Source organism: Agelaius phoeniceus, chromosome 1 (assembly GCF_051311805.1).
Source record: "Agelaius phoeniceus isolate bAgePho1 chromosome 1, bAgePho1.hap1, whole genome shotgun sequence".
Lineage (NCBI taxonomy): Eukaryota > Metazoa > Chordata > Aves > Passeriformes > Icteridae > Agelaius > Agelaius phoeniceus.
Window position 1 is genome coordinate 17,683,311 of NC_135265.1, and position 21,761 is coordinate 17,705,071.

Below are 21,761 nucleotides of genomic sequence, written 5' to 3' on the forward strand. Positions count from 1 at the left end.
AACAAGACCACGACAGCTGTCTTTTAGATTTCTACATTCTGAAAAAATCTGAAGAAACAAGCTGAGCACATTTGTAACTGCTGTGAAAAAACACAGTGACATTTAAATCCTCCTTAAGCTGCTAATACATGTTCAGAATCAATGCCCCATTCACATTACTTTACTGACATTACTGCTCATTGTGGTTTCAACCATTCGAATAATTTTTAAGCCCATGATCCTGAAATGATATTAGAAGTGTACCAAAGTTGCTCCACATCAGCTAACAGACAACTAGCTCATCTCTCCACTGAACTAAACATGAATAAAAAACATTAAACTATCAGAGATTTCTTTTTCCATACCAATCATCAGAATACAGGCTTTTCATGCAGCACTGGACAAGTCTGTGGTGCAATGTAAACAGAGTCTTTTGACATTTGCTGGTTTTGATCTGTGTTTCCATTTTTATACATCCTTCCTTCCAGAATGATGCCAAATCTTTATCTCAACAAAGTGAATTACTAGATTATCACCAGCTATACTCCAACTTTCAAGGAAACACATCTTTCAAGACTTAAAAATATCAAACTCTGAAACCACTTATTTTAGTGGATTTTCTTTATAGCAGACTGGTAAGAACTTTCAAACATATTTGCAAACAAAGAGCTATAGTGCTATATAAATCCTGCAGTGTTTATTTAGGAAAAAATACAGTGGATACAAATGAGTAATGTGTATTTCAGGTATGCCAAATATGATATACTTAATAGCAATATCTGTTCTTGATGTCCTTGAAAGCAAAGCTGACCTTTAGAACAACAAGAATCTTCCCTCTAGAATTCCATCAGATAAAATATTTCATCACCTCAAAAGTGTAAATAGCAATTCTTTTTATATCATAAAATACTAAGAAAACAGAATTATCGTCTGATGTTCTATTCATCCTTTACCTCATGTCTTCTCCCTGACAAGAAGGGCTGTGACTAAAGGCAAGTAATGAGCACTGTAAATATAGATGTTGTATTTCTCCTTACATTTGTTAAATTTGTCCCTGAGGTTTTTCATATAGTAGGAAGTGTTCAGCAAAGATTTATCTATACAGAAGAATACCAGCTTAACTAAAGCAATGCTATTACTCTGGGTCAACAAAGCAAGTAGAAATGTGTAGCTCTGCACACTCACACTCTCTGTCAACCTTGATTTTATTGACTGATACTGCAACATCCTGCTAGACTAATAGGAGCAAGCTGTGTATACAGCAAACCTAAATGGCTTAAGGAATCTTACTAACCAGCACAATATAGGTTTGCTTTTCTGTACCATTGGCACACTACTTTGCCTTAACCAGTTAATTGGAAATAATGTATGACAGCATTCAGGGTGCACAGTGTCTGCACACTGAACACACAAGACCAAAAAAAGGGCACTTATGCCCAGTCTTTAATGCCTTTTGAATCTTTCATAATACTAACAGTGGGGGAAAAAAAGGACCATATCAGTAGCACAAGATTTGCTGAGCCACAGTATATCGCTGACACTAAGAAAATCTGGGCTAGGAAGAAAGGAGGATTGCTTCCCTCACTATCCTCTGTACCCACAGCCAGCTATTCTGAGCATGCTGCAATTTTTTTTTCCTTCCATTGCTGCAGGCCCTGCAGGACAGAAGATTGTACACCACAACTAATTGTGAGCATTAGCACCAGCTCACAAATACTGTGTACATCCAGGATCACAACACTACTGGAGCATTTTATAATGTTCATTACTAGGATCCACAAGCAGATGTAGTGCAGGAAAATAGTTTACTGAAGTTAATGAAAGTCCAAAAATTAATTATTTTTTAAAATTAGTAAATACTACATTGTAAAAGCCTTTAGGCATTCTGAGAAATGTATTAATATTGTATGTGTTCATTACACACTGCCCTTAGACACCGTAAGTCCCCATTGAAAGCCCTTTCCTAAGTACAAGTGCTCATTTTTTTACTTATTTAGTTTATATCGACTGCTATAATGGCTCATGTGATAGGAAAGCAGCAACCAGAAATTCAAACCATGCTTGGGCTACTGCCACGAACTTTAAAATAATTTAGTTGTGCCAAAATAAATCTCCTGCTAGTTTAGCTCTGAATAGTTTATCTAACACTGAGTTATCTCAGGGTAGGATGTTGGCTTCTAGTCTTATCTTGTTTAAAATCTCAGCTCTTCCCTTTCAGGTACTTTCTACAAAAACAAGCTCTTTGAAGATGTTTCTATTAAGTATTGTAACAGTTTGTGACAAACAGCCCTGTGATTTAAATGGCATTAAGCCCCATGGAACCAAGTACTGCAGGATTTCCACTGAGTCCTTATGCTGAAACCAAGCCCTGTCCCAGTAATTCAATCCAGGCAATTGGGTTTGTTTGGTTTTGGGTTTTTATTTTCAAGGTTTAGAATTCTGGTTTTGTACTGAGCACATCCAGAGAAAGCATTAATTTTTTTTCCACTTGGAATTACTGTAAGAATCAGATTGAAACATCCAGAAATACAAGGTGTATGCTCACTTATCACTGATACAAGCAGTGCTCCTTTCTTGGCAATATGCTGATGTAACTTTTTCTTACAGGACTTGGATTTTTTTTAAATTACATAATCATGATCTTTTCCATGTCGTATTTGGAAAATGATGAAAATTCCCCTGCCCTAAGAGGACATTGAATGAGTCTGATCTTTTCATACTACAGGAGCTTCAGTGGGCACTTCAGCACAGCTGTCCAATACTTCGGTGGTGGTTAGGAAGAGATTGGAGGCTCTCTCTTCACAAGGAGCCATATGGAAATGACAAGGGGAAGAGGAGAAGGTTGTACCAGGAGAGGGTTCATTTTTGTATAAGAAAGAAATTTTTACAGTGAGAACACTGGAACAATATCCCCAGGGATGTGGGAGAGTCTCCATTGCTGGAAGTTTTTAAGACATAACCAGAGAGGATGCTAGATAATTTCATCTGGGCTCCCTTTGTCACAAAAGGTTGGCCAAGATGACTTTTTCAGGTCACTTCCAACCTGGTTTGTTCACAATTCCATAAAAACAAAAAGTTATTTTTCAAAGTTACTGCAGAAATAGTGAAAAAGGTTTTAGCAAAGAACCAGAAAGGTCCTAAAAAAGTATCTAAGAATGGGGGAATCTAGAAAGCTACTGTGTCACACCCATGTTCTCAGCTACATTTAATAATACTCTATACATACTCACTGTGGCAAAGGCACAAAATCGTGCTGGGGACTTTTACCTTCAGCTGGAAAAAATGACAATTCTTTAAAATAGTTTGCTAGATGGTGTCTTGTTCACTTCTAGTGTGGCAAAAAGTACAAGCAGGCACACAGAGGAAGCTGTCAGATATGACAACAGTTCAAAGCCTCAAGTGAATCTTGACATGTAGGAAATGTTGCCTATTGAAGAGGCAAAAAAATGTTATCAATTACCAGATTATTTGAATCTTAGTGGGAAACACAACTTCCCATAGCTATATGTCCTTACATCTGAAGACTCTTAGCTCTTTACCTCTAACTGCATGCCACTTAAACCTTTCAATACATCATTTTACCATTTCTCATAGTATGAAATGTAGTTTATGTCCTTGTGAAATATAATCTTCAATTAGTAGAATACATTTCTCCATAACCACATGATCTCCTAGGACAATCCAGTCTAATTTTTCTTCAGAAAAAAAAAAAAAAAAAACAAGAGCAAAGTGCCTGTCATTAGCAAAACCACACAGATGTATTTTGGGTTACATAATGAACACTTCTGATGCTATCAGACTGGAATTCATCCTTCACCTTCCTTGATGAGATGCCAAGTAATTTGGGAAGCCTCTTTCTTACATTAATTCATGCAAAGCTCGAATAGAATAGAACATCAAGGAAATTAACTTAAAAAAATATGAAAACATCAGTAATTAGAACAAGAAAAGCTATATGATCTCCAAGATAAAACATAATACAAAAAATATATCTAAATAAATAGTGAAGTCTGTTTCTTATTTAAGAAGACAGATGTTACCACTATCAGATTCTTCTAAAGTACTAAAAAAGGATTTTAAAGTTGAAAGTTCAAATAAAAAACGTCTAGGAAAGAGACTACAAGACATTGGAGAAAGAGCCACACCTCAAATATATTAAAAATATTTAATTAGGTATTCTATTTGACACAGGAAAATATTTGTAAAAAAAAAAAGCATTAAAAACAAAATTACCAGATTTTTATATTTTGACATTGGCAACACAATACATATAAAACATTATACAAGAAGGTAATATATCACAAAATTCAATGGTTCAAGGATTAACAATACAAGGGTATTTTAATCTTTGTAGTGAAATCAACCCTCATTAGTAACATATGAACACCATTATATCATTATGTTTCAGTGCCCTAAGTGAAATGAGTTAAAGTTTAATTAAACATCCACTGACCAAACGTTCACATCATTGTTGCAACAAAACCAGAGCTATTAGTTCCAGAAAGGTCAGACTTCATTATCTGTCTCCTTCCATTGAGGATGCTTCAGCACTGCCAAAGAGAGCCAGCAGCGCTGGCATCTCTGCTGTGTATGGTTTGCAAAGTGGTATTCCAGTTTTTTACACTCTAGATTCACAACCTTTCACTGCCACTAGAAATCTCACACATGTTACTTACAAATACTGTTGAAAGCTTGACAACTGAATATAAAACTGTGAGATATGCTGTGGACTGGACACAGGCCAGATGAATGATGGCTTTCATAAAGCATGCAGCTTGTTAAGAAGGTTTTGCAATTGTGGACATTGTATCAGTTGCTCAAAAAACTTTCATAAAATGATTTTGAATTAAGGTTTCTATATGGGACATCAGCACACTCAAATCAGCAGCACAGACCTGGTGATCCCCATTTCCTGTCTTTTTCAGGGTCTCCAATAGGCCCCAGTGGATTGGAGGCAGAGCGCTGTAAGAACTCAGCAAGTGAAGCTGACTTAATGGATTCTGATTTATTTCTGCAATCCTCAAGGCCCTCAAGATAGCAGGTGCAAACTTAGAATAATGAGCTGTAGATGAAATAATAATTGGGCAAGTTCTATCTTGTAATCGATCTGCAACTACTTTAGCAACAGCTGTGTGTGTATCCAAAATATATCCTGTAGTACTGTACACAGAGTGAATGGCAGCCAGACAGTCCTCATCAGAGCACCAGCCAGCCACTAAGTCCTGCTGAAGCTTTCCAAGTAGATCTTTCTGCAGCTGGAAGTGGCCCTGATTTTCCAGCTGATTAAATAATTGTGTCACCAGTTGTCCATCTTCATTAGCAATCAGGTGTAAGTATCGCTCAAGATTGGAGGACTTCAAAATATCTACTGCTGGTGAAAAACTGGAAATTAATTTTCTTCCCCTCAAATCATAAACACCTGTTCTTATGAATTCAGTCAAAACATTGTTTTCATTGGAAGCACAAATACATTTCCTAATAGGAATTCCCATCATTTTAGCATAGAAAGCAGCCAACATGTTGCCAAAGTTTCCCGTAGGAATGCAAATATCTACAGGGCTTCCAAAAGAAATAATACCCTGATGAACGAGATCAAGGTATGCAGAGGCATGATAAACTATCTGAGGAAGCAGTCGTGCCCAGTTTATGGAGTTTGCTGCAGCTAAAGCTGTTCCATATTCTACTGTAAGAAAGCCAGTAAAATCAGAATTAGTAAAGATTTGCTTTATAGCTGTCTGGCAAAAATCAAAATCTGATTTGACACCCACTGACCAAGCATTTTCCTTCTGACAGCCAATCATTTGTGATTTTTGAATTGGGCTTACTCCATCCTCAGGGAAAAAATTCATCAGAGCAATTCTCTGTTTGTCAGTGTCATGGAGACGACTAAAGCCATCCAGAACAGCACTCCCCGTGTCCCCAGAAGTAGCTACCAGAATCAAGTAATTGCAGCTTCTGGGAATGCAGTGGGCAAATAAATGTGGCATCAACTGTAATGCAAAATCTTTAAATGATGCTGTTGGTCCATGAAATAACTCAAGAAGGAACTGATTGCCTGCCAGATGCCTAACTGGGGCAACTTTAGAACAACTAAAGTTTTCTCCATAAGCAGTTTCAATAATTTCTGCCAGCCTAGAAGCAGGAATATCAGCAGGATGTATGCATCTTTCTAGTATCACCTGGGCTCTTTCAACGTAAGTTGCTTCTATCAGACCTTGCCATTCTTCAGCAGTCAATTTTGGAAGTCGTCTCTCGGGAACAAAGAGTCCTCCATCAAGGGCTAAGCCCTGAATAACAACATCACTGAAATAGAATTTATTAGAGTCTTCTTCTGTACTCCTTCCAGACCTACTAGACCTTGTTGAAATGAAAGTTTCCAGTTCTGAGTCTTGGTATCTCTTCACAGCATCAAGTACCTTTTCTGCTACGACCTCTGCTGCAACATCCCTGCCACAAAGAACACGGATGTCAAACCATCTTTTGTAGAACTGCTTCCTAAACTGGAGTACATCTTTGAGAGAAATACCAGGAGACAGCCCCACGATACGATCCATCTGCTGTGATTTCAGCCTGCTCATAAGGACTGTTGTGGGCACATCCAGATACACAACTATTCCACTTTTCTTTATGTGCTGCATGCCAGCAGCATGCATTGGATTGGATCCACTAAGGGAAATGACACTTCCAGATGCTGAGAACTTCAACAGGGCTTTTCCTTCCTCCTCTAGAAATTCCTCATAACCAACATCCTGCAGTTTTTCTGACACGCTCATATTCCAGGTTGTTTCAAGGACATCATCATCTATGTCTATGACAGGGCAGTCCAGTTTCTGGCCCACTATTCTCCCAGTCGTTGTTTTCCCAGCACCTGGAGGTCCCATCAGGATAATATTTTTCTTTCCAAGAAGAGAATGACTTGAGAACCATGACTTCCATATCTGTGCAAATGCAACAGGTCTTGAAAGCATGAGTTTTAAACACATGCTAGAAAGACTGTTCTGGGTTATTAGTCTTAAAGGCTGATACTGAAAAACGTGAAACATCTTCTGATGAGTTATTGAGGGTTTTTTTCCAAGACAACTTGACAATCCACTTAACTGCTTCAGAAAGAAAACAAAAAACCAAACAGTAACTATCCTTGAGAAAAAGCCCTCAAGGATATAAAATTCAGAACAAGAGATCAAACATAAATCCAGCTATGACCTCATCAGTGCCAAGGAGGTACTTTTCAGAGTAAGACTCATTTCCCTCTCCTCCTGCTTAGTTCCAGCTTGTTTCCACTGACAAACCCAACTTCAAAAAGTTCATGTCCTCAAGGTAAAAAAGACATCCAATCCTATTACTACAATATTGTTCGCAAATAATATTGCTTATAGGAACTAAAAAGCATTTTGTTTTTTCTTCTAGAAGACTTGCTTTAACTACACATTCATAAGTAATAATTAACTTGGTTAGCTTCTTGTAATCAAAATGATACCAAAATATGCATTTGTCCCACCTCCCAAGAAAACTTTAATTATTTTTAATCCTTTCTTTTTAAAAAAAGCAAATGCAAGACCCACTTAAATACACAGATAACTCACAGTCTTGTGTAACAGCAAGGCTGGATGAGTTGCATTGAAATCTCTTCTGAAGGCATGGAAACCAAGCAAGGGATTTTTGAAGAATTCCTATACTGGAACTGTATTGAATATTATTTGGGGATGGAAAGAGGAGGAGAAAGGGACAGACAGACAGAGAGAAATCATGAGGACCCTCTAACAAAAAAAGTAACTAAGAAGGATGGATTTCCAACAAAGTGAGAGAGTCCCAATGTTGTGCTTTGTTTACTTAGAAAAACAAACACCAATATCTGCACTAATTGGAGCACATGAGTTATCTGTGATGTTTAGAGCAAAAGGGGAAAGACTCAAAATCTCCCTAAAACTGTGAGGTGGGGGCAGGGGGAAGAGCATTTGCTCACTTCTATGGAAAGTTGAGCTTACAAACAGTATATCTCTGTGTTTGCACTGAGTGCTGTGACCTGGAGAATATGCTGTAATTACAAAGCATAGATCAGAGTAGAGATGGGCATATAATGCTATCCAGTTTTTTTCCTCAATCCTTGTAAATTATAAAGGGGTCAGCCTGTGTAGATGCAATATAGTTTTATAAAGCTTTAATAAAAAAAGGGTTTTAAAAAAACTTTATAAACCCTTAATAAAAGGAAAAACAAAATGCAGAGGGTAATTGTAATATCCAGTATTGCTCTAAAAGTGTACTGCAATAGTAAGCGCTCTAGTGCATATATATGTATCCTTTTTTTTTAGTGACAGAAAGAGATCTTCATATTAAACTTGCATTATGTAAAAAAGTTATATTCAGGAGTAAATAAACCCAAAACCAGTATATTTTAGCGACTTTATTTTTTGAACATAAGAATCACCTCAAGCATTGTGTGTGTGAACTGAGGGAGTGAAAACCACACCAAGCACAGAGTCCTGCCTGCCATGTCCTACTCCACTACAGGTTAACAGGAGCTGCAGTCAGTTGGTGTGCATTACTCAGATAATGGGTGTAACATCTGGGCTGCCATATGAACTTAGGCCATAGGTATTGTTTAAAATGAACTTGAGTTTTGCACTCACCCACATAAAGTACATGTACGTAGAAGGCCGCAAGCATTGAAAGCAACCCGTTTTTTAAAATTATTTTTTGTCCACTGGCAAAACTTCAACAGTAGAAACAGCCAAATGATCCACCCACCCCACTTTAGATACAAACTCCACGCCAAAAGGGTGGGGTTGTTGCGGCAGAGCTTACACCCATACCTCCAGTAACGTTTTGCTTTGGCTATTCAGCTCGACAGAGACGCGGACAGCAGCTATATATCTTTAGGCGTGACCCACAATTTTAACAACCACTGCGGGTGACAGGTGCTCTAGTGAAAACTGGGCCTTCCTACTTGCTTAGACACGAGACCAGCCCCCGCACCAAGCTCCTGCAGCGGCTCCCTGAAGGAGTCAAAGCGCGGATGGGAGGAGGGAGAGAGCCGGACGGACCGGACCGGACCGCACCGCACACACCCACCCGGTCGGCCGGCACTGCCCGGGCTGCGGGCTGCCACCTCCGTTCGCCCTGTTCTGCCCTGTCCTGCCCCATTCCCCTGGTCCCGGCTGGGTTCCACCCCCCCTTCCCCTGGTCCCGGCTGGGTTCCACCCCCATTCCCCTCGTCCCGGCTGGGTTCCACCCCCATTCCCCTCGTCCCGGCTGGGTTCCACCCCCGCCCCCCGGCGCCCTCAGCGCGGCGCGCGCACGTACCGGCGGGGGCGGGGGTTACCGCTGCCACAGGTACCGCGCACGCGCACTCCAACGGCCCGGCGCGCCCCATCTTCACCCCCGCGCCGCGCCGCGCGGTGCCGGCAGCAGCTGCGCCTGCGCGGCCGTTCCGCGCCTGGCGCTGGAGCAGGTGGCGGGGGTGGCCCCGCCCCTCATGGCGCCGTTCCCCGGCGGTTTCCCCGGCAACCGACAACAGCTGCCGGCCCCGAGCCCCGAGCCCCTCAGCGAGGCGGCGCTTCCCCGGTCCGAAGCCCCACAGGCAGGCAAGCGCTCCCCTGTGCCCGAGCTGCCGCGGCGGCAGCATGGCCACGCAGAGCGCCCCGGAGGGCGCCTGTGACCCGCCGCCCCGGCCGAAGCCGCCCGCCAAATCTGACGGGTATGTGGGTGTCACAGAGCTGCTTGCGGGCAAGGGTGACTGGTTCCGGCGAAGCAATGCATCTAACGGGTAACAGGTTTTAAAAACCCCCAAACAAACTAGTTTTTCCATAGTTACGCCCCCTCCTAAGGAGTCACTAACATCAGGAAGGGCATTGAGGTGCTGGAGTGTGTTCAGAGAGGGGCAGAGAACCCTGGGGAAGGGTCTGGAGCACGAATCCGATGTGCAGCAGCTGAGGGAACTGGGCGAGTTTAGCCTGGTGAAAGGGAGGCTCAGGGTGATTTTATTGCTCTCTACCACTGCCTAAAAGGAGGGTGCAGCCAGGTGGGGGTTGGACTGTTTTCCTAGGCAGTTAGTGACCGGACGAGAGGACATGGCCTCAGCTGCACCAGGGCAGGTTTAGATTGGACATTCGGAAGAGATTTTTCACAAGAATGGGTGATCAGGTACTGGAGTGGGCTGCCCGGGAGGGTGGTGGAATGAATCCCTGTCCCTGGAGGTGTTTAAGGAAATACTGGGTGTGGTGTTTAGTCTAGTTGATAAGATGGTGTTGGACTTGATAATTCAGAGGTCTTTTTCAGCCTAATTAATTCTGTGATCTGAGGGTTTATGGTCTGCTCCAAGAAGTGATGATTTAAGTTTGGTGTCTTCAGTGGCATCTTGTTAGTTCATAATTTACAAAGCAGCCCTTCTGTGCACAGGAATTACATGACATCTTTGTTATTTGCTTAGAACAGCTCAGTGAGCAGCTGAAAAGGTGGGCTTTCCAGTTTCCATGCTTTCCATGTTTCGGCTGTATCCTCTGACATTGTTTCTTTTGCTTCCTTTTCTTACCGCTTGCCTTAAAATATAAGAAAAGGCCTTTTGCCAAGAGCTATGCAGACGTGTTGTTTTTTTCAAGTCCCTATTTATATAAAAGGCTGTTACACTTAGCATCCTTAGTGAAAGGGCAGGTCGTAACTCAATAGTTTTAAAACAAGTAGATGTATCAGTGACACTCATTAGAACAAAGATAGTTATCCTGTTTCAGGTTAAAGGATTCAGACTTGTGAGATTCCTAGTTCTGAGTCTTTCCCATGTAAAAGTAGGTCTTTAAATTTTGTTTGTTTTCATTGTGAATGGGTATAGTTTTGGACAGATACTTTTGAAGACAGAGGAAGGTGAAAGGACAATATGTTGAGGCATGCACACTAAATCCATTCCTGATTTAATACTGTTCAGAGATTTGGATACTCCATGACCATTAGGTTCAGTTTAGGCAAGAGATTCCTTGGCTTAGATATAATCTGACTAAATCCCCTTCTGATCTCATTGACTTCTGTTGTCACCACACTTGCAGCTTAGGGTCACAATTTGACAAATATTCAGCTGGTAACGGGACTATTGAACCTGGTTAATAGCATGATTTGGCCAGTTTTAACTAATGCATACAAAATCTACTTTGTTGTATGGGGGTTTTTTTCCCAAATGAAATCATATATATTTCACCCTCAACTGACTATTACTGCAACCATCCTCATTTTCCCCAGCTTTGATATCCCAAGTTGACACCTAAGGAATAGGTGTCATCTTCTGTCTTCTTACAGATGTATTGTCTCTTTTTCCCTCGCTAAATGATGAGCAAATTAGATTCTGATGTTGCTCATAAACATGGTTTTTTCCTTGCAACTCTCTCTAACCCTGTGATATTGAGCCACTTCCTTGAACTGGAAAGTCACTGAAAACATAAAAGATCCCCTATCTCTTCATCCAAAGGTGTCTATAGCTGTCTACAAATGATGGCTTCACCTCATACCAGTATGTAAGAAACTCAGTGTTTTCTCATGTATTTTCTCATTCCAAGACTGTGCACATCACTAGGTCAAAATTTGAATAAGGCCAGTGCCTTTCTCTCCCATGTGCTCATGATGCCACTTCTAGAAAATGGTGAGGAATACTGCTATTTATCAATTTGGTGGGTTTGTGCAGTGTCTATAGCTGTTTACCATGACTTTACCAGAAAAAAATTTAAAAAAACCTCATTCCTTATAATTAGAAGTATTTCAGGAAGTATATATGATCTTATGCAGAAAATCCTCTCTCTGATTTTGGAGACCAAATCTCCAAAAAACAAAATAAGTCCACAATTTTAATGAAGTCCTCTGACATGTTCTAATGTTATGATCAGGTACAAATATATTTATTGGACATTTGCAGCTCATGGACAAGAGCTTTTATCAATGTTGCTACTGTGATACACATTCAGTGGCCCAGGATTACATGGTTTCTTTCCTCCTATTTCAGTATTTCCATAGAAAGGACTGCACTATATGTCATCTTTTTTGTTCCTTTTTAGCCTTACTTGAAAACATGACATTGTTTTCTTCAGAAACACATTTTTTTTCTGTAAAAGAAGCACAGTTTTTCATGAGCTTTAGTCTACCATAAATTAATATGACATATTTCCTAAAGATGGGCAGATTATAAAAGTACAGTGAGGGAGCCTTCCCTTCAGGAGCAGGGAGTTCTGCTTCCTCAGGCAAACATCTGTGACAGCTCAATCCTTCAGATAGAGGCAAGATGTTGCCAATCAGCTAATGATCAGCATTTGGCTGCTTTTGAAGATTTTGATTAAAGCAGAAGTTACCATGCCATATGCAACATTTGACCAAAACAGCAGTGTGTGTATACCATGTTCATACAGCTTTTCATGTCTGAGCCCCCACTGATTTTCACATCAGCTGTTTCAGTGCCAAACCCACCCCTGATTACCATTGTTCAGGATCACAGCTCCTGTCTGTGTAACATAAGGAATCTGCAGTGTGCTGTGCTATTTCAGAGCAGTCACCCCCCTCATCTCTCATAAGTGTCTGTAACAGATGGTTCAGCAGGAACACTGAGACAGTGATACAGTGGACAGTAATAAGAAAAACTGATGATCAAGGACATCCTGTACAATTCTTGACTGCATTTGACATCTTTTCTCGAGCATAAATCATAGAATCATAGATAATGCTGAGTTGGAAGGGAGCCATCAGGATCACTGAGTCCAACTCCTGGCCCTGCACAGGACACCCCAAGAATCACATCATGTACCATAAGGAATTCATGCAAGCGATACTCAAGTTTATTTACAAAATTTAGGTTTTGTTGGAATTCAGAATGTCTGTGTTCAGCGTATATATTTGGTATTTATTTCCCCAAGTGTGATAATTCTGACCTCAGAGACACAAGAGCAGAAGGAAGAAGCAAGCTAACTTGAGAACCAGAAAGCTCCTTTGTCACTGCACTACTAGATTTAGGCTTAGCATGGAGGCTGTGTGAATTATGGGCTTTATTTGGGAGAGAGTACAAAACAAAACAGATTAGGCTTTTGCCATGAGCTACTGCAAAAAAGTATATTCTTTGAAGAACATTTTCTGACCCTTCTTTATGGATATTTTTTAACCTCTAAGGTATATATCCAAACTTAGAGAACTTGTGAAACATGAAGGAGACAAAAATAAATCTCAGTGGAAAACTATGGGGCCAGCAAAAGTTGCAGTGCCATCTCCAAATGATTTTCTGCAGAAACGTTCCAAGGAGTCCAAGCTAGCACCAAGTAAGTGTAGACAGAAAATATATGCAGTAATGTATTTTTTAGAGTAGAGAGTTCATCTTTGTGTCTTACAGTACTATGTTATGGGCAGCTATTGGGTTGTAAAAACAGAAGTACTGGTTTGTGGTGTCAGTATCAGGACCCAGCTGTTGTAGGAATGAGCTTTGTCACTTGTGACATTACACTTAGTTACTGCCAAAGAGGAACGTGAACTCAAATGACTTGGATCAAATCATTATTTCTGGAAATGATAATGAATTAGAGTTATGTCTAGTGGGAAATATGATGGGAAATAATTATTCTTAATTGCTTACTATAAGTGAGATTACTCAGGATACTACTGAATTTCTGTTGGTGCCTTGGAGAAAAGATTACACTAAAATGGAAGAGGGTCTATATTCTCTGGAGAAAGGATTATAAGAAGTTGTTTACAAGGATTAGGAAGCAGCAAGAGCAGGGCTCTTCCCTAAGGAGAAATAAGTCAGACATTGAGGCCAACCACCATGCAGACTGGGCAAAGACCTCACCAAGAGGGTGCAGTCCCACCATGTCAGGCAGGCCAGCAGAGCAGGGTGGTGAGGAAAGTCTGTCCTGTCAGTGTGTCCCACTGACCATCAGGCAAAATTGAGTTACAGGCCAGGCCCCTCCACTGACTCCATACAGCTCTTCAGGAGCAGGACTAGGGTCCTCCACTGATTCCATACAGCTCCTCAGGAGCAGGACTAGGGTCCCTCCACTGACTCCATACAGCTCTTCAGGAGCAGGACCAGGGTCCTCCACTGATTCCATACAGCTCCTCAGGAGCAGGACCAGGGTCCCTTCACTGACTCCATACACTATTCAGGAGCAGGACTAGGGTCCCTCCACTGACTCCATACAGCTCTTCAGGAGCAGGACCAGGGTCCTCCACTGATTCCATACAGCTCCTCAGGAGCAGGACTAGGGTCCCTTCACTGACTCCATACACTCTTCAGGAGCAGGACTAGGGTCCCTCCACTGATTCCATACAGCTCTTCAGGAGCAGGACTAGGGTCCCTCCACTGATTCCATACACTCTTCAGGAGCAGGACTAGGGTCCCTCCACTGACTCCATACAGCTCTTCAGGAGCAGGACTAGGGTCCTCCACTGATTCCATACAGCTCTTCAGGAGCAGGACTGGGGCAGACATGGCTGGGACAGCTCATCCAGGTATTGACAGGTGAAATGGGGCTCCTGAGCCCAAGGGGGTGGGGTGGATGCCCCAGGTGAGACTGGACAAGACCATTATTCCCCAAGGGCTCTGACAATGAGCACCTCTACTAAAAGTAGTTATAATTACATTTGAAAAAAGTCCTGTACTGCTACAGTTAAGAGAAAATGATTGTCAAATAAGGAAAGTGCATTTCAAACACCATAGTATTTCCTAGGTTATGAAACTTCTGTTAGGCCAAACAAACATACCTCACAGTTCATTGACAGGCAGTTCTTTCATTGTAGATACTGCTGGGTTCTATTTTTATGTAATTCTGTACATAGTTTTTCCCTTTTGAAAAGTGTAATAATATGAAATAGGAAACCTCTTCAAATTTTTTGCTGAGAATGTTTACATGCTCTATTCACAGAAAAAAAAGAAGAGGATGGTAAAAAACTGCTCCCATTATCAGTGCCACCCAGGACATACCACCCAGTTACTCGCATTAAAAAGAATTTTATAAGTAAAAATGCACTTGCTGTTATGACAGGGGAGCCGAAAAAGCCTCGACATTTTTGTGTTGATACAAGACAGGGAGATAAATATCTCCTTGAACCTTCAGGACTTTTTCCAAAATACATTAACAAAAAGGTATGTTTTATTAAATTATATTGGAAATACTATTCATAATGCCTATTTTAATTTCACCATTGCATAGATACCGTTGCTGTTTGTGTTAGACCTCTTGAATTCATGGAGAAGAAATCACTGGCACTAGATTTGTGCTTTGCCTTTGCTCTGTTTTCATTTGCATATGCTGTCAGCCAAAAAATTTTGCAGAATGATTGTTCTAAAGCAATGGCATATGTCTTGCATTGGGAACCCAGCGAGTGTATAATGGGAGACACGTAATTCTATGATGAATGAATGTTTGCTGCTTAGAAAAGACAGACAGGGAAGAAGAGAAGGAGGGTTGCACTTTGAATGAAGGAGCTGTTCAAATATATGGAGTTCTTCTATGAAATTGGTAACAGGCTGGTTGAGCCTGTGGGTCAGAATCAGAGGAAAGGCCAGCAACTGTCAAAAGTGTGTTTGTTGTGGAGCACCCAAAAAGGTGAGGAGCTGAATGAAAATCTCTTTAAGCAACTTGAGGAAATCTTCAGGTCACAATGCAGCTTCTTATGGAAGACTTCTCTCTCCTTGAAAGCTGCTGAAAGGATAACAAACCCAATGGCATGAAAGCAATTGAAAAAATTTCCTGAAGCATGCCAGCAACATCTTTCTTGACAGATGGTGCATGAGCCAGTCAATGATCATGCTCTTCTGCTACTTACAAACCAGGAAGAATTGCTCAGGGGTGTGATAATCAGCTGTAGTCTGGGTGGCACAGAGCATGTAGCAGTTGCAGACCCCCTCCTGTTCAGGGAGCCAGGTGGGCACTGACTGCTCAGGAGAGCAAACAGCAGCTTATTGAGGGTAACTCATGTGAGACAGCTCTGGAAAGCAAAGACCTTAGGAGAGCTGACATGCTTTTAGGGAGAACCTCCTCTGTCCACAGGAACAGTCCATCCCCTACCAGGAAAATAAGATCTATCAAGAGTCTGGCTTATCTAAACATGTAACCCATGACAGAGCATTAAGAGATGACATAACTCATGACAGAGAAGATGCCAAAAAGAACCTGAAGCTCTTGCAGTACTTTTCCATGGCTAAAAATGGATATAAACAATACTAGTCATGGTGCTACCTGACACTAAAAGATTAGTGAATAATTTTGCATTTAGTAGAAAGAAGGTAGACTCTGATATCTTTTGGCTAGAGGAGCTTCATTTTCAAAGGTTAAGGTAAAATAGGTGTGTTTCCCCAAGAATGTCTGGGATATTCAGAAGTTATTTTTTTCCTCACTGAAACACATAAGTGTGGGATAGTTTATCCTTCTTAATTAGTCTTAATTAGTCTTAATTTTCATGTATGTGTTCTTGTATGTTGAAATGTTCAGCAAAAATCAGGATACAGGAAGACCTTTCAAAGACATTCTCTAAGGAATGTTTCCAATCATAGAAGCTAACACTGTATAAAAATGTAAAATACTCACTGTCATGAACAGGTTTCAAACTCCTTGCTCAGCCATCAGTTCTTATGAATAGACATTTTGGATTCTGGATTCTTTTGTCTTCTAAGGTTGTGAAAATAAATTGAAAGGAATTATTTATATGTTTTTCTCAAGCTAAAAAGATGGTCGTGTTTGACACTTAAGAACATGGTGACTTAGGATTTTAGTGCTCAGTAGCACAAATTGTCATTTCAAGCTATTTTTGCAAATGGATGGATGACAGGTATCTCTTTGTTTCCTTCTTAAAAGCACATATAAGGAATTTCTTCCTTCTCCTTATAGAATTATGGCGTTTTACCAAAATACGTGATACAGAGAAATGAAGAAATGAAGAGAGAGGAGGAAGAATACCAAGCCAGTGTTTTGGAGCAACTCAAGAAGAAAGCTATGAAACTACTATCTGAAGAAGAAAGGACAAATGTTCTGAAGGTGCATATTTTGATTTAGTTTAATTAGTATAATGTCCAAAAGATTAAATGCGGTAATGTAGGTCCATATAAATAATAAAAGTATACTTTTTTCGTTTTTTAAGTGAAATGAATTAGTTGGCTACTTTTTCACTAGATGGAGCTGTAGAACAGTTGTATACAACTGAAAGGAACTTATTTAGCTACAGTTTTAATAGGTTTCAATTCTGTTTGGTCCTTATTCACATTAATGACTTGAAATTTCAGTGAAACTTCAAAGAGCAGAAAATCACCAATATGGATTTAGTGACACTTATTAATGGAGAAATAATTTTTTTCCTAATGCAGAATATTGCTTCTTTTACTGGCAGTTTCTATCTTCACATTGTGACCTCACTGATTAAAGCATAATGACTTGCTTTAAAATGTGGCAAAAAAACCCAGAATTAAACTGCAGTATAGTCAGAACTATGACTGAAAATTTTGTATTTTGTCAAGTTGTTCTGTATACTGTCTTGCATACAGTTTTTATTGCACAAGACTTTTTAAAGAGAATTAATACCATAAAAGAAGTAGACCATAAAACAGATATCCGGTTCTGACCTAGAACTGGAATTTTTCTTGACCACTTTTTAGACAAATTTCCTATGAAAATGAAGCTTATATGTCTGTGATGTCTGTATATCAGTCTGTCCCTTAATAACTTGCTCTTAGCATCCACCTGAAACAAATTAAAAATAGATGGACAGCTCAAAGATGCTGAATGCCCACAAAAAAAAAAATCTAGAGAGAAAATAATGTCTAACTTGCTTGTCTGAAAGACAAACGGGTTAATTGGCAAGGTCTGAAATGTCCAGCACAGTGGTCTTTTGCGTATACAACAAACAGTAGAAGCTAGGAAGGAGTATGGGAGAGAGGTGACAGCAATATAAAGAACAAAACATATTTTTTATATTGCGCTGACAGCAATATAAAGAACAAAACATATTTTTATGGTGAGAAAGGCATAGGACAAGCTGATGGTCCAACAAGTTAACAATGCAGCAAAAATATATGTGCAAAAAAGGCATGTGAGTTCAGCTGCTCACCATTCTGCATTTAGTTTGATTAAAATTATGTTTTATATTTTTCAAATAGAGGAATGTACTGGATTTTTTTTTTCATTTTTAAATTTTTTAGATTGTTTTTATTAACTCAGTATTTCTTTCCTTTTTTTTTTCAAAAACATTTACCTTTCCATGGGCTTACTTATGCATTTATATTGTCAGGAAGAATCAGTGTCCCTAGGGTATGTGGCTTCTACCCAGTGCTCAGCTGTAGACATATGGCAACTTCTGTCCTTTAAAATAATTGACATTGCTACTGAACACATGTGCACTATCTGATTTGAAAGAATACGTGGCAATAGATGCCTGAGACCAAAATCAACCCTCCTGACCTTACAAAAATAAAGGGAAGTAATTTGTGCCAACATTTTTTGAACTCTTCATTGTGCTTACTTTGGTTGGGATTTTATGAGAATAAAAAGTGAACGTTGATAGATGCAGTACATATTTCTCACTAATCCAGCATGAATTAGAATTCCATATATAGAGCTGGATATTCAGTTTGTGATCTAGCAGTAGGAATAGCAGTCAGCATATTACGTTGTTGGAGGAGCTGTGAAGGAGATTTTTATAGATTCATGATCTGCTTTTGATCTCTCCACTTTGTAGGGATAGAGCAGTTTTGGTGAATGTATGCTCTAATGTTTTAAAATTCACTGTTTTCAATTATTTCCAAGCCAGTTCTTACTAATGTACATAAAAAGAATTATTTAAAGAATCTATGAATGACTTTTTAATGAAAGTTTTTGAAAAGATGAGATTTATTTTTATGCCTATATATTTGTAAACTGCACCTGATGCCTGGTAGACTATGAAACTTACCAAAGTACTTTACAGCCTTGGATAGCAAAAACAAGTATCACTACCAGACAGTAGGTAAATATCCTTGTTGCTCTAAGTTTCACATGTAGCAGTAAAGTTTTTAAGCTTATGAAGATTTTTGTAATGACCTTTATGAACAACACTTAGATACTTAATATGAATATGCAAAAAGGATGAATTTCAATGCAATAAATGCACTGGTTTGAATTGTTAAAATATTAGTTCATAATAAAGATTAGATTTTTCTTAGTGTTGTCAGGAGAGTTCTTTTTTTTTGTAAATCGATTTATAGAGTCAACAAAAGACAAGTTTTTAAGCACAAGAGCCCTTAAGTTCTGAAATAGAAACAACAGTCTTCAAAGCTAAATATGTATAAAAATAAACCCTCTAAATTTAACTTCAGTATGTTCATCAGTTAGCCAGACTGCGAGAAAAGTGTTTCATAATAATGGAGGAGGTGAGGTTGGAAATCACAGTGTGCCATAAAATCAGGGTGCCAATTGAATCCAGTTTTGGTTAGGGAGAAGAGCTGAAAACTTTGGTTCCCAAGAGAGTAATTTCACTTCTTTATTCGTGAAGATACATTGTGATATCCTCTAAGGTGACAGAACTGAGAGCCATAAACATTTATGAGAACTGTTTTCTCACCAAGAGGTGTGTTATTTACTGATTGCTGTCTCAGTTCCTTGTTAGTTGTGATTATTAAGTTCACATATAGTTTTCATGGAACACTTGATGCACTAGATAAACTCTACTAAATCCTCACATACACGTGGATAGCATGTGTAGATTTTGATTATACTTTTGAGGAAAGTAAGAGCAATGGTTGCAGTAATTGTAAGAAAGATATATAAAGACAAGATGTAAATTTTATTTTTCTACCACTCTCTGGTTCCTTTTAGTGTATATTGGTGATAAAAGTGTTGTCTCTGGTGTCTCTGTGTCTCTGACTTAACAGATTTATGAATAAGTTTTGATTATAGCACTTTTAATTTGTTAATGTAGAATTTTAGTCTCAAGGTTTTATATATAGAGGATATGGTTTGCTCTGTCTAGAAAGGTAATTCTTTGCATAGCAGCATGCAAGAGAGGTAGTAGTTATTGTTATTGATAGGGTCAGTGACAGTTAGGGTTTTTAGTCCAAATGATAAAAAAAAATTGCTGATAGTTGTTACTGTAAATGTAGATTAGAAGGGGAATGCAGTTATTCAGTGTTTTTTCAAAGTAGTTTATAGGAGTTAAAGTGTTGTGGAATTAATTTGGTGACCATGGTCTGAACAAAATCACGATTACAGAAAATTAGGCTGGTGGTGAGATGGCCTGAAACTTTGCTGAATTTTGCTCAATATGGCTGGAGTTCCAAGCATCATAACTCTTAAGGATTTAATTGATTTGCTCCAATTAAGATGACTACACATTATTCATGTACTTATCTATTATTTTTACATTGCAGTAACACTTAGCATATGTAATATAAATTAAAAAACCAAGTAGTTTATGTACATATTGTTCTTACTTTTTCTCATATATTTCCTTTTCATGTAATGGCACCAGGCACTGAAAAAGAACTGGGAGGAAATAAATCGTGCATATCAAAGTCTTCCAATAGTAACAGACACCAGGTACAAGCAGATGCATAAAGAAGAGCTGGAATTAAAGCTGAAACAACTGGAGCATGACATAGCATCAATTGAGAAGCATAAATGTGTCTACATTGCAAACATATAAGGATTGTTGTTCAGATATGGTCTCTCTTCTCCTTTTTCCCTGTCCCCACATCTCCAAGAAGTGCCTCTCTAAATTCTCAGAAGATGCTACTGTCAAATATTTAGAAGGAAATGTTCAACTAAGTATGTAGCATCTTAGAAAAGTTGTTACATGTAATTCTCATCTGTACAATTCGCAAACATTTTGAAATAAAATGCTTAACTCGACTTTGAGTATGAATAATGAATTTAATTTATTATTCTTTGTAATTTTTATTAACTACTAGGATTTCTATAAACATCATACAAAAAGCATATAAAACACTGTTTCTTATGTTTGGAGTACATCTTTCCTTGCCTAGCCAAAACAAAAGGAAATAATTTGCTGCAGAAGACAGCTTGGTAAATATAACTTCAGGATGGAATGGCTTCTGGACTATATATTAAAGAGATGTTTTGCTTTACTTAAAAGCTTGAGTAATTGTATTTCTAAACAGCTTGGGTTTTGTATAACATTTTGTGTACTTATTTTTTGTTACCAAAGCCAGTTTTTAATGTGGAAACCTGTAATAATACAGACTTCACACAATACAGACACCACATGTGTGTTTTCACAAGTACATAATGCTATAATACTAGAGTAAATCTACAGTTAAATTAGAAAAATGTGTTTTGACTGGAATTATGTGTGTTGTTAGAATGAAAGCAGTATACAAGCATCTGAGTCAAGACTTAGACAAAAATTATATCAGCACACTCTCTTGCAATTGTTTGCATAGGAGGAAAAAATGTTTTTTTTCCCTGCTGCTTAACCTTTGCTTCATAGAATTGTAGGTATTGTTTAGATTAGAAAAGATCTTTCTCAGCCTTTCAGAACACAGCTTTTTCTGTATGGTATCAATCACTACCACCAGTAGCTGTTATGACATCACCATATCTGACATCAGCAAAGGATAAAGTCAAAAATTTGAAATTAACTATGAAAACCCAAATTTTCCCATACATTGAGTTCCTTTCCTAAATTTGTCAGGGAATGGCTTTGAAGACTTCACAGTGATTCTAGCTCTGTTTCTTGTGCATGTTATACTTGTCTATGACATACACTAGGAACAGGTGGGTGAGCAGGAACGTGAATTTTCTTATTTGTAACTTATTGTTAAGCAATCATGCTTATTTTTGAAGGAT

At 39.0% G+C, this 21,761-nt stretch overlaps 2 protein-coding genes across 9 annotated transcripts; one reads left to right on the top strand and one right to left on the bottom strand.

Annotated features, from left to right (window-relative positions):
* Nucleotides 1–661: 661 nt before the first annotated feature.
* On the bottom strand, nt 662–9,431 carry THNSL1 (threonine synthase like 1). 6 transcript variants are annotated; one of them, XM_077173934.1, is made up of 3 exons: nt 9,280–9,431; nt 7,563–7,660; nt 662–7,076 (listed from the first exon to the last, which is right to left on the bottom strand). In XM_077173934.1, the coding sequence occupies exon 3, from the start codon at nt 7,020–7,022 to the stop codon at nt 4,797–4,799; it is 2,226 nt and encodes a 741-aa protein (XP_077030049.1). In that variant the 5' UTR covers nt 7,023–7,076; nt 7,563–7,660; nt 9,280–9,431; the 3' UTR covers nt 662–4,796. The 6 variants fall into 6 exon arrangements, with proteins under 6 accessions (XP_077030049.1, XP_054488588.2, XP_054488597.2 ...); XM_054632613.2 differs by having other exon boundaries at nt 662–7,079; XM_054632622.2 differs by having other exon boundaries at nt 7,563–7,654; nt 9,280–9,409.
* Nucleotides 9,432–9,456: 25 nt separating this feature from the next.
* ENKUR (enkurin, TRPC channel interacting protein) lies at nt 9,457–21,047 on the top strand. Of its 3 annotated transcripts, none has more exons than XM_077173963.1 (5): nt 9,457–9,742; nt 13,108–13,253; nt 14,853–15,073; nt 16,818–16,964; nt 20,425–21,047. In XM_077173963.1, the coding sequence occupies exons 1-5, from the start codon at nt 9,600–9,602 to the stop codon at nt 20,596–20,598; spliced, it is 831 nt and encodes a 276-aa protein (XP_077030078.1). In that variant the 5' UTR covers nt 9,457–9,599; the 3' UTR covers nt 20,599–21,047. The 3 variants fall into 3 exon arrangements, with proteins under 3 accessions (XP_077030078.1, XP_054488619.2, XP_054488627.2); XM_054632644.2 differs by having other exon boundaries at nt 9,457–9,673; XM_054632652.2 differs by lacking the exon at nt 9,457–9,742 and adding an exon at nt 11,243–11,474.
* The last annotated feature ends 714 nt before the right edge of the window (nt 21,048–21,761 follow it).

Excerpts from the sequence above, each read along its gene's own strand:
- THNSL1 (XM_077173934.1), bottom strand. The coding sequence starts at position 7,022 with ATGTTTCACGTTTTTCAGTATCAGCCTTTAAGACTAATAACCCAGAAC.
- ENKUR (XM_077173963.1), top strand. The coding sequence starts at position 9,600 with ATGGCCACGCAGAGCGCCCCGGAGGGCGCCTGTGACCCGCCGCCCCGG. Across the intron at positions 13,254-14,852 it reads GGAGTCCAAGCTAGCACCAA|AAAAAAAAGAAGAGGATGGT; the intron begins GTAAGTGTAGAC and ends CTCTATTCACAG. Across the intron at positions 16,965-20,424 it reads AAAGGACAAATGTTCTGAAG|GCACTGAAAAAGAACTGGGA; the intron begins GTGCATATTTTG and ends TAATGGCACCAG.